This window comes from Erigeron canadensis, chromosome 9 (assembly GCF_010389155.1).
Source record: "Erigeron canadensis isolate Cc75 chromosome 9, C_canadensis_v1, whole genome shotgun sequence".
Classification (NCBI taxonomy): Eukaryota; Viridiplantae; Streptophyta; class Magnoliopsida; order Asterales; family Asteraceae; genus Erigeron; species Erigeron canadensis.
In genome coordinates, this window is record NC_057769.1 from 30,279,936 (window position 1) to 30,295,011 (window position 15,076).

At 33.7% G+C, this 15,076-nt stretch overlaps 2 protein-coding genes and 1 non-coding gene across 3 annotated transcripts; 2 read left to right on the forward strand and 1 right to left on the reverse strand.

Annotated features, from left to right (window-relative positions):
* The first annotated feature begins 1,262 nt into the window (after positions 1–1,262).
* Positions 1,263–2,925, forward strand: LOC122581358 (DNA damage-repair/toleration protein DRT100-like). The gene has a single exon (XM_043753578.1). The coding sequence runs from the start codon at positions 1,518–1,520 to the stop codon at positions 2,619–2,621; it is 1,104 nt and encodes a 367-aa protein (XP_043609513.1). The 5' UTR covers positions 1,263–1,517; the 3' UTR covers positions 2,622–2,925.
* A 2,909-nt stretch (positions 2,926–5,834) lies between these two features.
* On the forward strand, positions 5,835–6,043 carry LOC122584088. The gene has a single exon (XR_006321439.1). It is a non-coding gene; the product is annotated as a small nucleolar RNA U3 (small nucleolar RNA).
* A 2,202-nt stretch (positions 6,044–8,245) lies between these two features.
* On the reverse strand, positions 8,246–12,275 carry LOC122581316. Its single transcript, XM_043753527.1, has 12 exons — positions 11,707–12,275; positions 11,093–11,295; positions 10,828–11,025; positions 10,668–10,739; positions 10,478–10,573; positions 10,315–10,394; positions 10,138–10,213; positions 9,854–10,064; positions 9,556–9,752; positions 9,367–9,466; positions 9,194–9,283; positions 8,246–9,110 (listed from the first exon to the last, which is right to left on the reverse strand). The coding sequence occupies exons 1-12, from the start codon at positions 12,236–12,238 to the stop codon at positions 8,389–8,391; spliced, it is 2,577 nt and encodes an 858-aa protein (XP_043609462.1). The 5' UTR covers positions 12,239–12,275; the 3' UTR covers positions 8,246–8,388.
* Positions 12,276–15,076: the final 2,801 nt, after the last annotated feature.

A 15,076-nucleotide genomic window follows, 5' to 3' on the forward strand; every position in this document is an offset into this window, starting at 1 on the left:
CCCAAATTAGGCAGTGTATCTTGGGTCCGGGGGCAGACAAATGTGCCTTTTACGAACATAATAGTAAATCCTCGTAAATAAATGCAAAGACCCCATTTCCTATGACACCCATAATGTGGTGGTGGACTATTCAATCAATATCAGAGGTTCTCTTCCCATCAACCATCACACCGCAAACAACTACCCATTTACAATCTAAATTCATATACAATGTGGAAAGTGGAAACCATCACCAAATTAAATGGTTTAATGGTAAGAAGGTTTCTTTTCTCAATAAAAATCATAAATTTGAATTTTTTTCATAAGAAATTAAGAATATTTGGGATACATGTATTTAACTTTTACATATAGTGGGTATGAATGAGTTTTTCTCTCCAGATCTCTGGATAATATAAATTTCTCATCAATAAGTTAAAATTGAGGATATATTCAGCGAAGTAACTTTATAGTACGAGCACAGTTAAGATAACATACGCTAGATTTTCTGATACGAGTCCTCCACATCTTACAATGCGGAAGTGATATTCGTATAAGTTTTTTGGATGTATCAAATTGTTATATTATTTGTATATGCAGTGAGCTACACTACTCATACAATATATATATATATATATATATTAATGAAATTAATAGTACGTACGAACATTATTTCCCTCATATATAATGCTTGCAACTTATATATGATAATCTGTCTTTTAAATATAACTCTTATTCACGAAGGCTTCCGCAACAGCGGAAAAGGCCATATAACACTTGAAATGTTGCAAGCATCAAAAAACTTACTACTCATTGGATGACTACCAATTTTTCCTACTAATATCCATCTTTTTTATTCTATTCTTGTATCAAAGATATCCAAATTTCAAGCCTTGATGTGTACAATAATCTTCATAATTCACAATAGGATTTAAGTCATTAATGTATATATATGTACTCGTGAAAATAATCGATTTCAAATGGTCCAATACAATATTGTTGTACCGATCAATAGGATTCTAAAACATCATAAATACATGTAATAATGCATGCTCGACAAGTTTTATCATCTACTGAAGTCTATATATGAAATTAGTTGCTTCATTATATGGATGTGTACAATATATCATTTTCTAAGACTCTTTAATAATATATAACGATTGTGTCAACTATTACAAAAACTTTATGATTCTGTATCTATATGATAGACCTATATCAACTTAGCAGTTGCCACGTGTCTTAGCTCTCACCTTCCTTCTTCTTTCTTTACAATCTCCCATAATCTTTCATCCTGGTCTTATCTTACCCACATTGACCTGTACAACCTTCATTATACATTGCACGTGAGGGCTGAATTTGTCATTTCATACCCTCCACCATTACCACTATATCTTACCTCTCACCCCCATTCACTCTCTTCATCCTCACTCCAAACTTGCCATCCTTACTCTCAACTTGTTCAACACATCAAAAACTAGAGCAACGACTTAAACAAATAAATACACATTACATTGTAGGAAACAAAAATAGAGTTTTGAAAAATGACTACCATATTATGGTGGATCACATTAGTGTTGGCGTTCACTGTCAGTACAAAAACAGTGAACGCCTGTCCACCTTCCGACCTGGCAGCTTTGTTGTCATTCAAAGCTGCCTTACACGAGCCTTATTTGGGCATATTTAACTCGTGGACAGGCACAGACTGTTGCAACAAATGGTATGGCATTACCTGTGACCCGTCCACTAAACGGGTTGCAGACATCGCCTTACGTGGAGAATCTGAAGATCCGCTTTTCCAAAAAGCAAAAAGAACCGGTTACATGACCGGTTCAATCTCTCCCTCTATTTGCAACCTACAAAGGCTTTCAAATATAATAATAGCGGACTGGAAGGGCATTTCAGGTACTATACCTAAATGTATAACTACCCTGCCCTTCCTCCGCCACCTAGATCTCATCGGAAACAGAATTTCCGGCGAGATTCCATCAGATATAGGAAAACTATCCCAATTAACCGTTCTCAACTTAGCAGACAACCAAATCACCGGCCCAATACCGAACTCCATAGCAAATCTATCTTCACTAATGCATTTAGACCTACGAAACAACATGATTTCGGGCCAATTACCTTCCGGAATAGGCAAATTACGCATGCTAAGCCGAGCATTACTATCAGGAAACCGCATTTCGGGCCAAATTCCCCGAACTATAGCCCATGTGTACCGTTTATCCGATCTAGACCTGTCTTTAAACCGCTTATCGGGACCAATACCCGACTCATTAGGCAAAATGGCGGTGCTAGCTACATTGAATCTAGACGGAAATATGATATCTGGTGAATTGCCACCATCATTGATGAATTCTGGAATAAGTATTTTGAATTTGAGTAGAAATGGGATACAAGGAATGATTCCGGACGTGTTTGGGCCGAAATCGTATTTTATGGTAATGGATTTAAGTTATAATAATTTAAAAGGTGTGATACCGAAATCGATAACGACAGCGAGTTATATCGGGCATTTGGATATAAGTCATAATCATATGTGTGGTGCGATTCCGGCTGGTTCGTGGTTTGATCATCTTGAAGCGTCGTCGTTTAGTTATAACGATTGTTTGTGTGGGAAGCCACTTAAAGCATGTTCTTAATTAATTACTCGTAAGAATTTTTCGATTAATTAATGTTAATGTTAATGATTATTACTTGTTGCGGTTTACATTTAAGGAATGAGAATGTAAGTGTAAAATGATGTCGTTTTACTCGTGAAGGTGTTATTATAAAAATAACGGTGGAGTAAATTTTCGTCGGTGGAGGTGAAAAAGTAAGGAGATACATAAATATAGTGGGGACTTAATGTTCATGGTAATAACGTGAATCGTTTATGTAATGGTAAAATATGTTGTGGTTTTTTCATAAAATAGAAAGTTTAGATGCGATAACATTTTTTATTAATTACAGGTGTCCTACTGTCTGTCTAACCTAATATATGGAGTATATAATATATATATATGATGATGTTTATAAATACGACATATTTGTGGTACTTGCGCCAATGTTTAATGACTTAATTTGCTGCTTTGTTTCTACATTTTTTATTTTAGAAAACTGAAAAGTGTGAATCCTTGAATTTGTAGACTTTTCTCCCCTCATATATCTAGTTGTATGCTTTTGAGGTGTCTATTTCGACAAGGGTTATATAACTTGTATTACATGTCCTTTCTGATCAATTCCTTACTCCATTATCTACTAAAGACATTGTTACGTTAATGTCATTTTTTCATCATCACTGCTACTTTTCATTTTTATTCCCAACTCATCCCCTTATAATCGGATCATACTTTTTACTCACACCGTCTTATATTAATGTTCAATTTTGACGTGTTAAGTCTTTTGCTTTCAACTTTAACCGTAAAAAAACATTTGGTATAAAATATATGGACGAATTGAGTTTTGTATATAATTTTCATTGATATAACTTTCATCAACTACTATATAACACAAACAAATATATTTATGATCAAAATTGAAAAAAAAAATCAAAATTAGACATTTAATATGTGAAAAAAAGATATTTTATTTTACATTTTTAGCACTCCACTCTTTTAAATAAAGTAAGCGATCTGTACATCACCAGGTTTTGACAATACATCACCAAATATGTTTTACATTAGGGGGATGGGAATATAACGTTGTCAGGTTTCTAAGCTTAGGTGTGGAACACTCACATATTGTTTTTTTAATTCATAAAAATCATGGGGGCCTATGCATTTATTCATTAAACAAGAAATAATAAAATATTAGTATGTGAAAGGTTCCACACCTAAGCTTAAGTGTCAGACAACCTTATATTCCTTTTTCCCTTTATATTATTATACTATGGACACTTTAAAACATGTTTAATGATGTATTGTCAAAATCTAATGGTGTACAGATGGATTGAGATCTTGAGCCCTCATGTCACTACAAATTCACCCCCTCTCTATTCCTTGTAGTACTCTACGAATGGTCTAAATAGAGTTGCTACTATTACATCTCCAACCTACAAAACTAAAACACATTTTATAACCGTCATATTACCTGCCGAGATTTTGTTGGGTTCAGCCGTTTATGGCCACAGGCTGTCAGGCTCTCCTAAATTGGCCCAACTCATGTTGGGTAATAATCAAAACCCAACCCGATGTCCTGATATCCAATGAATATTTAAAATGCTTTTAAACACTTTATTTTATCTTTGGTCTTGTCATTATATCTGTTGTGAATAAATTATCCACATCTTCCAAAAACATATATATAAAAGATGGGGAAAGATTTGGTAAAGTATGCAGTATCTATCTTAGGTAAGTAGGGGGGATTATGTAAAATTCATGGGGGCTATGGATGTTTATCAAATTCAAAAGTTTAATTTGTAAATTTTTTTAAAGTTACAGTATCTAAGCTTAGGTAAAGTTTGCAGTACGAATCATTTTCCCATAAAGGATTCCAGCTAGAAATCGTCAACAAGATTCACTTCAATAAAAACTAACATAAGTAAACGAGCTGCAATTAAAAATAGTTTAGACGGATGTGCTTAATTAATTTGGGCAATGAGTTTTCTTAACTCAAAACATCACCATTTGTCACAAAACGTCAAAACATTCCATACGAGAGGGACACTTGAATTCTCATCTGTATATTATAATTATATGTTAAAAATTTAGAAAATATGAGACATGTGAATTGATCAAACTACTTTTAGTGAATTAATCACCATCAACTCTTAATATTAAATTACATCACTAATAGTCACTTCTATTATAAAATATACCTGTTACCCCTTTTATATTATTAATATTTGTACATTAATTACCTACATCATTTAACGCTATCACTACCATCACCATCCGTTGCCGCAATCACACCACTATCATCGTCAGCTTGACGCCGCATTGCGCGAGTTTCATGCTCTTACTCCTTCATAAAAATTATCACGCCCCCAATTTTTAGAAATAACTACATAATTGTTACATACAAAATTAATAAATAACCCTTAATAAACACCAACTATGGAGAGAGTTTTTATAAAATACCAAATTTGCCCTTAATGAATTAATTTACACTTTAAACCTATATTTTAATAAGAACTAATTGCATTTTTGGTCCCTGTGTTATCACACTTTTTGCAGGTTTGGTCCAAACTTTTCATTTGTTGCATTTTTGGTCCCAAAAGTATGCATTTTTCGCAAGAATGGTCCAATTTAACGATTCCGTTAGTTATCAACCGTTAATTTGATCATGTGCACCTCATGTGAAGGGCAATATCATCTTTTTTGTTTCTATTTAATGTATATATATATATATATATATATATGAGAAAATGGAGTATGTGGCTGTTAAACATCCAAGCTTGAGTATAGAATCCCTCATATACTAACTTTTTAATATATCTATAAATGTTTGACCCCCCATGCTTACCACCGATAATCCTCCCCTACACCACCAAGAGCACATAACCACCACCACTTGAAACCCTAGCCGCCACCATATCGGACTATTGGATTTCTGGCAAGAGAAAGAAGAAGAAGAGTCGAATTGTTGGGTTTATAGCAAGAGGAAAAACCACCCACCACCACCACCTTTTCTGAATTTATATGTACAACAACCTTGGAAACATTCACTTCCATCCGGTCCATCTTTTCTTTTATAAAATATGTATAATAGATGTAGATCTAAAAAATAAGAAAAAAATATGGAAATTTGTGTGTGTCTGTGTTTATAGATCTGTGGGTGTGTGTGTGTTTATGGATCCGTGTATATATGAAAATTTGATGTGAGCCGAAGGTAGTGAATCCGTGAGTATGTTTGTTTACAGATCTCAGTGTGTTACGACCTTACTTGAACAAGATCTGTTCCATAGGCTCGTACCTCTGTATCCTTGATTTCTATCAAGACAAAAACTCATGTCTAGTTGATGAAATAGATACATGTAGCTAGAGTGTGATTAACCGAGCCTTATGGTCTTGACCATGGCCCAGTAGAGGATCTCTGTTTGTCTATAAATTATGTTGGTGGTGGCCGAATGTGATGATTGATTTGGGTTGGTGGTGGCCGGAGGTGAGTGGAGGTGGGTGGGTGTGATGATTGATTTGGATTGGTGGTGGCCAATACTGTAATATATATGTGTGTGTGTATGTATATATACATATATATATATATATATATATAAACTGCAAGATTGGTCCTATTTGTGTAAAAAGACGATTTGCCCCTCACATGAGGTGCACATAATCAAATTAACGGTTGATACTTGACGGAATCGTTAGATTGGACCATTCTTACGAAAAATGCATACTTTTGGGACCAAAAATGCAACAAATGAAAAGTTGGACCAAACCTGCGAAAAGTGTGATAACACAGGGACCAAAAATGCAATTAGTTCTTTTAATAATTAACACTTTAAGCTTTTATCTTCTAAAAAATTTCCACTCACAATTACATCAACCTACACCACTTGGCAACGACACCACCACCAATAGTCCCATCACCACTAGACCATCTTCTTCACCACCGTCGACGCATTATGCGAGTAACATGCTTGTAAATACATATCCATACTCATTTAAATTCATATCCTGTTATCCACCTGGATTAAACGGGTTAATAAATATCCATTGGATATCAAAATAATTGTTTGTTTGAACGACATTGACTTCGATGCGAACATGTTCGATGCAAGAAGTGTAAGCTAAATATCAAATTAGTCTATTGGATTATAAACCAAATATATATGCAACTAACAAATTGATTCCACCATCAATCTAAAACCAATTATATATCCATTTACGATCTATTAACAACATTAAATAATCATCCATATACGATCCATTAACGACATTAAAACTTCATATCCATATCCACTTATTGTGGACCGGGTGGAGAGGATATCCATGAAGTCGGATGACCATTTACCATCCTTAATATCATGAGGTTTAATCAAGATGTATGCATTTTTGCTTTTTTGTCTCTTTCATTAATTGATTTTTCATGAATATTAACATATTTTATCTGAAAATATCATGATTAATTCATCATTATCTATTTCAGTAGATGGGTTTACGTTAATATAAGCATATATGTAAACAAACATCCATTGAAAAGCTAATTTTATTGGGACCTTTTTAGTTAAGAAAAAAAACTATATAAATCCAAGTTAAACTTTATATATGTCATATATGTAAAAGGTATCTCCTTGTAAAATAAAATATGACAATAAAAAACTCATAGTAAAAAATTTCATATCATAGATCTGTTAATTTGTTTTTTTCATTCAAGAATGTGGAAAATCTGAGTGAGACCTATATGACCAGTATATATATCTAACATATTGGATAATCAACATATCAAAGTGGCGCAGCGGAAGCGTGGTGGGCCCATAACCCACAGGTCCCAAGATCGAAACTTGGCTTTGATAAGAGGTTTTTTATTTATTTTTTTAATTTTTTGTTTAAGATTTAGTTTATTTACTATCTAGATTGTCAATTTCAGCCCCTGTACAAAAAATAAATAAAGATACATTTGAGAATTTGTTTTCTTCGTTGACAAATTAAATAAGGATATAGTATCCAACAATATCAATCACACTTTTCTTTAGTAAGATTACTAATATTAATGTTACCTCTAATTTTTATAACAACTATCATCTGATTATTTTTACAAGTTAATTTAAACTTCAATATTAACTTAAGAAAATGTCTAAGTATAAACCAAAAGAAAATCTTACAATTTCTTTGGAGCTTAAAAAAAAAAACATACTAATTGGAGTAATATATTTTGTATGTCTTGGTAGATATCATAGTTTTGTTTAGATGTAAATACACATATTCAAACTGCTTCAAACATCATGGATTTCTTATAACCATATCTAGACTTTCAATGCATCTATATTGAGGATGAATTAATTAATGTAGGAATCTATAATGAGAATGATGAACGTATCGGTTTCTAAATGGTCGTTTACAATTTCGGACTTGAATTTGTTGCTGTGAGGATTACATAGAGTTCATATAAACAAAGTTTTCATGTTTTACCTGTCTAAAAAACAACTTTACATCATTATTTATCAACTTATAATAGTAATAAAACAACTTCAATTCACATCAACATAAAAAAATTAAGAAGATATTACAACTTGTATCATAGATATGCTAGTATATAATTCAAAGTTTAGTTTTTAAGAACATGAATTATGAATGTGAGAGTTAATTCAATAATGGTGTTAATAATAGAAACAGACATATTGTACAACAATAAATGCATACCATTATCATATAATTATGTACTTTTCATTCATGAGATGAAGAAATAGACAATCAAGGAGTGTAATGTAAAATACTAAGGGCCATATATGCAACTTTCATTTCTACTTCATTTGAACCCATTTTAGGAGTGTACTTTGAAGTAAACTGTATAGTGTTCATCTCTCAAACTAAACAAAGGCTGCATAAGATAATTCATGTTTAGCCCATTTGCCACAAAGCTAATTGGATGGTAATGACTGATTCCCTCATTCAACTTGAAACTTGTTGCTGTCTTAAACCCGGAATCTGATTCCTCGGAATCACAGCTTAACTTTACTGTTCCATTGGAAGTGTATACATAGCAACCCTTTTGGGTTTCAGACTCTAGTCTTACCATTCCATCATTTGCATCAACTAACCGGAATCTTGCATTCCCGAGATCAGAGGAATCACTGATTCCAAGGCTTTGCTCTTTCCCTTGTTGTACTATTAACATCCCTGGGAGATTGTATGGCTCTAACATGATTGTTTTGCCAATAGCATCCTTATATGACGATATACGAGTTGAAATGTGAGATTCTTGTAAGATGATTCTAAACGTTGAGGAAACGGAATCACTAGTTCCGGGTTCTGGGAACTTCACCATTGTGATGGACTTGTTTGCATTTGCTAGAGCATAGCTTGACTTCTCTGCTTCTTGAGAAAGAGATATCAATTGAGAATTGTATTCGGATGGAATTGGAGTGATCCAGTCAGAAAGAGATCCCGAGTTTTGTTTTAGGTTAGTTTCACTGGTGGTTAAGCCAACGAGTAGATAGGGACCAAATAGAATTGCATGAAGAGAAGCATAATCAGACCGATCATCTGGATATATAACATGTCCCTTTTAGTCACAAATCTTAAATATTTCAAAACTTGTAACCCATGAAAAAAGACACATATAGTACCTTGAATGGCCTCCATTCTAAGAGTTATTGGCATTTCAAGAGTAATAACATCAGATGAGCTCCATTTTCTCGTGACGGATAGAAAATTACCTACATTAGTACATAAATCTTCATAATATAAAAAGTGTAACATTTCTTCCTGTAAAGATTCATTTTTGATTATAGATTCATACCAGCAGATGTTATAGGCATAGCCTGTCCATTCAGTGTTGCTTTTGCGTTTGATGTAGTCCAAAATGGTATTCTAAAATTCAAAGTAGACGACAACCCTTCCTGCATAAAACACATAGCCCGTCTAAAGTACAACAAGTAAAATATGCAAATATGCGTGTTTTTTGGTAGCATTGTATATAATTTGTTACCTTCTTTGAGGAGATTGTGGTAGTCACTTGAAGGGTAGGATCCCATGACGCAACTGGCTTTACTTTCTGATCAACAAAAAGCTGCCCAGATTTCCAGTTAAGCGAGCTTGATATGTACTGTATTATGTATAGTCCCGGATTCTTCCCTGATTCTTCAAAGTAGATTGAATCACCCAATTTTGAGAACGATTCGATCCCTAAGAAAATATTGAAATTAGGTTAGAATAAAATGGACAAATGTTATCTTTTCTTTGGGCATCATGTATATAAAGAAATTTAAGAAACCAAATATTCAAACCTGTCCCATAACAACACCAAAATGAATTAAACTGTGTTCCCCATTTATGGTATCCTGAAGCTTTCGACATCCCAGGGCCTAATGGCAACATATATATCATAACTCCGGGTTGTTTTCCTCTTTGAATGCTCAAGACACCATTAGTCAATGCTCGTTCATAATAATCTGCATACGCCATTTCCTTGGTCCATCTAAACAAGTTCCGAGAGACCTGGAAACATATACTACAAATGTAGTTAAATGGATATATTAGATGAGATAAAGTTTCTGTATCTTTAATATACCTTTAACATGTTATAAGTGGTACAAGATTCTTCATTCTCTGTCTGTAATGTGGTTGCTAGTCTTTTTGGTTCAGACCTGAGATCACCAATTAAGTAACATATTCTCACATTAATTTGAATATAGGGGAAAAAGTAAGTAAAGACTGCCCCAAAGTTGTTGTTCGTTTGTGTCCATACCAGAACTCGCCGACTGATGTCCCTCCTGTAGCATACATGTGAGAGGAGTTCACTATATCCATGAAAAACGTCCCGATTTCCTAAAATGCAGAAAATAGTCAGATATGCTAAATAAGGTTTTTCTTATATACACCTTAAAGTACCATCAGTTGAGTATAAGTACCTTGTAAAGAGCATCACCAGTTACTTCGTACCTCCTTTGTGATCCAACAACAATTGGAATATGCGTATTGGAATGAAATCCAGATAACTCATCGGCCTACAAGTACATTTTCGCACAAGTTAATGTTTATATACTCATACTACTCAAACAAGCCTTTGGTTTTGAACAAATTCAAATTTGCATGAATTACCTTTATAGCCAACAGTCCAAGAAAGCAGGGCTTGTCAAAAAGATGAGCCAACAACAAATGCTTAGCATCACCCTAGTAACAGTAAGAAGCCGGTCAACATTATATACATAGAAGATTTTGCAGGAAAGCGCCTAAAAGAACCAACAGATCAACGACATACTGTTATGGTGTATAGCCGATACATGACATCATTCATTCCACCCGTTTCTTCATTTAAAGATTTCCAGTGTCTTTCAATAGTGTACTGTGTAATCACATTCTGCACGCGTTTAGAAAAATAATCTGCCATTTGAGTCACCATTTCTAGAGCTTGATTGTTTCCCGCAAAAACATACTGATCCACTAAACCTGCCATTATCTGCCATTACAAGATATTAGGATAAAAAATTCTAGACAAATTTTCTAAAAATATGGTAAAAAATTACCTTGTGAATGGTGTAATATGGAGCCCAAACAGGTTGAACGGCTTCAAAACGATCAAAAAACTCAGAAGGGAAAGCAGAGAGGTACCCTGCATCCAGCTTTTCTTGACACTCACCAAGTGCAGTCACTACTGCAGTCATCTTCTCTTTAAGTGAATTATCACCGGTACTTGCCCACATTTGAGCTGTGGCACTCAAGTAATGTCCTAACAAATTTTTTGACAATAAAAAGGGTTAAACCAGTATAAAGTTCACCATATAAGGGGTCTCATGTAGTTTCCAAACAAAAAATAATCAAACTAATAATAATACCCCCTGCAGGCTGCAGCCATTCAATTGGTAGCAAATCTAAGTTTTTGCACCTACATAACTCTTGGCAACCCTTTACATGCATAACTTGACTTTCATGTAGGTCTATCAAAGGAGAAATCAAAGATACCGAAACGAGTAATGAATCAAACTAATAACAAGTTCACACTTTTTTTTTACTGACACAATCTACTTTTTATGTATGCACTCAAATAACTTGGTTTCCATACAAGTCCATCAACATTCAAGACTAATATCAACAAGAACATAAAGAAAAAGAAAAATGTTGAATCAGAAAACATACAAACCTACGAAATGACCACGAAGCTCTTGATCAGGGGACTCCCAACCGCCATAAGGCGTACCAGGAGTTGGCAAACCAGCAGTCTTTCTAAAGCTCCAAACCAAACTATCAACATCCAACATCATCAAGTATTCCAAATTGGTTTGTTGAGCTTGCCCATGAACCGAATCCGGGTCTAATCTAACATCACCTAATGGCACTTCATTCAAAAAATCCCCAACAAATTGTGACTTACCACCACCTCCTTGCCTTTTCATTTGTCTATACATCATCATCCAACCAAATTCATCATCTTCTTGTTGTTTCAATACTTTTCTTGGTAACAAACTAGCCCAAGCAGAATCATCAGTTGGTGTCAAATGATCATGATGATGAGAATCCAACACTTCATGTTTCCATGTCTTGTTTTTTGAATTCAAGAAATCATATCGAAATGTATGTGACGATAACTCGGTTGGCGTATTAGTACATTCCTTGCACACAACAACATTATCACAAACCAAAACCAAAATGTTCAACAACATTAACAATTTCATTTTTGTTGTATATATGAAATTGAATATTTTCTATACTAGCTAGATTACCATTTAGAAACACGTACACTATATCTCAAAATGAACCACATATGTATGTATACATATACATATATTACCTAACTTATAACTACTTTAAAAATAATCATTGATCAATAATGAATATGACAACCAAAATATGTGATATTCAATGAATTTTCGTGTAAGGAAATATTGTAATAATTTTGTGACTTGCCGCGACTAAAATGGAAACTAGACGTTTGAAAAAAACATTACTAATTCACAAATTCACACATACGATAGGTTAATGATTGAATTAGCAAGAATGTTACATATAGAGACTTTATGTAAAGTGGAAAAATGCCTTCAAAGGTAAGATGATACAAAAGATGTTGTTGATAAAGATTATATGTTGTACAAGAAAGTAAAAGACATGGGATATTCACGGATGGAATGTCTTTTTCTACGTAGTGATTGAGTGAACTGAATTTTATATATGTGTATATACATATCAAAAATAGCTGTGAGTGACAGAGATATATAGAGAAAGAGACAAATGATCAGTATATATATATAATAGTATATTTTAATGTATCGTAATACAATAGTATAAATTAACATAAGGGAAAAATGAGTATCGGACTGTTATGCATTCAACTTGGGTAAAAAACCCCTCACATATCAATTTTTTAATATTTTAAATAAATGTTTGGGTCCCATGATTTTTATGGTTTAAAAAAAGTATGTGAGAGGTTTTTCATTCAACTTAAATACTAACAGCCTCATATTCCCTTCCCTTAACATAATATTGTATTTAATTACTTTGTATAATATCATCTTCTAAACACCGTATAATATATAATCTCAACTAAACTTATTTTAAAAAACTCATTTGGTTTAATCGTTAGTCATTCATTTTACTCAACTATTAATTATTCCAATCCCTATATTTCATGATCACACATACATTATTAGAGTATTCACAACGTACTAGTCCTTCCTCATCCATGCGCTCGCTCTTGGTTGGAAGACGAGTACACACCGTTAGGTGTGACTCGTCTTTCAGTCCGTTCTGGTTCGTTCGTCCCCTCAAGGACGAGACTCGTTCCAGTTTTATTTTTTTCTTTTCAATGTAGCGGTAAGAATTTGATTTTCAAAAAAGTGTCTAAACTAGTCCTTCAACGGCCCAGTTGCTTAATTTTAAAAATTTTACACTTTTGGTCCCTATTTATCATATATATACAAACTATTTATCTTCTTATTTTCTACTAAAAAACACACACTCTTTTAAGCAAAAAACACACATTCATAATCAAATCATGGCAAACAACATACCAAACATGACCGTTCACGATGCAAAAATGGGCATGCAGGATCACATGCTTAACGATGATACAAACAGATCTGCAGTTAACAATGTGATTGAGAACATAACTTCCAATAAAGTGACAATCACAACCAAAGTTGAACGACTTGAAGCTGCAGAACATGTTTGTAACACTGTCGAAGATGAATACACTATTTATCTTCAGCAGAAGATCGACTGGCTCAATCAAACTATTTTCCAGTTTACCGCTACTACTACCACTTTAAAAGCCACTCTAGACCACGCATTATTCTGGAAAGGCGCTATCAGTGATGGTTGGCCTGATGATTACCTGACTGACCCTGGGGAGGAGTAAGCATCTCCACAACCCAGCGACGCCACCGGGTCTCATGAACCATATCAATACATTCATCGCAATGACGACGATGGTACTGTGGACTTGGACTACTCCGAGTGTTAGTCTTATGTATGCTTTAAACTAATGTATTAGTATTAAGTATGTGTTAGTATTATGTCTGTTTTATTTTATTGTATTGTATGTTTTTTATTTAATGAAATTTTTAAGTGTGTTTTTATTAAAAAATTGAAGTTGTATAAGTTTGAGGGTTAAAAGTGTATAATTAAATAGATGGTAGAATATTGGGTTAAAAAGGTAAAAATATATAAATGGTGAGTCTTAGACTAGTCATGACATTGTAGGTGTATTGGGGGATTAGTCCTTGATTAGTCCTTTGGCTGATGTAGAACTGATGTGGTGCTGACAAAAGACCCGTCTGTAGAGGATGAATGATAGGCATTGTGAATGCTCTTAATTTATACCATATCCACAAAACGAGTCATGAAGCAAAACAAATTATGTACGTCAATATGGCATTTGTCGTCGTCCACGAAGTAATCAATTTCATTGCATTACACAGAGTATATTGTACATAGCATGTAGTAGTAGCATGATACTTGTGCATAGCAGTGGACAAACATAAATATTATTTGTGATGCTCGATGATAATATATTGGTTGCAATATATAAATGATATATATTTAAGTGTTACATGTGATCTTTGACAACTTGAAAAACCACAAAGATTTTACATTTAATTAGAAATAAACTACCAAGGAAACCATTAAAAAAAAAAGGTTAGAAATTTAGTTGTGACTCTAATAAAAATTAAAATTGGTCTATCCAAATTTCACATGTTAATGTTTTGGCTTTTTTTAGTAGAAGCCATATCTTTTTTCCCTCACACCTAACTAGGGCTGTCAATTTTGACCCAACCTAAAACCCAACCCGAAACCCAATCCGAACCCAACCCAAAAAAATCAGATTAGGGTTGAGTATTTTCGACCCGCCAACCCACCAACCTGATTTTTTTTGGGTTGGGTCCGGGTTGGGTTGTCAGGTCGACCCGCCAACCCAATATCTTTAAAATAATTGAATTATATATAATAGTTCATACTTCACATTACACTAATTCATACGTCCTATTCTCATTTTTTATATTTCTAACCTAAAGTAA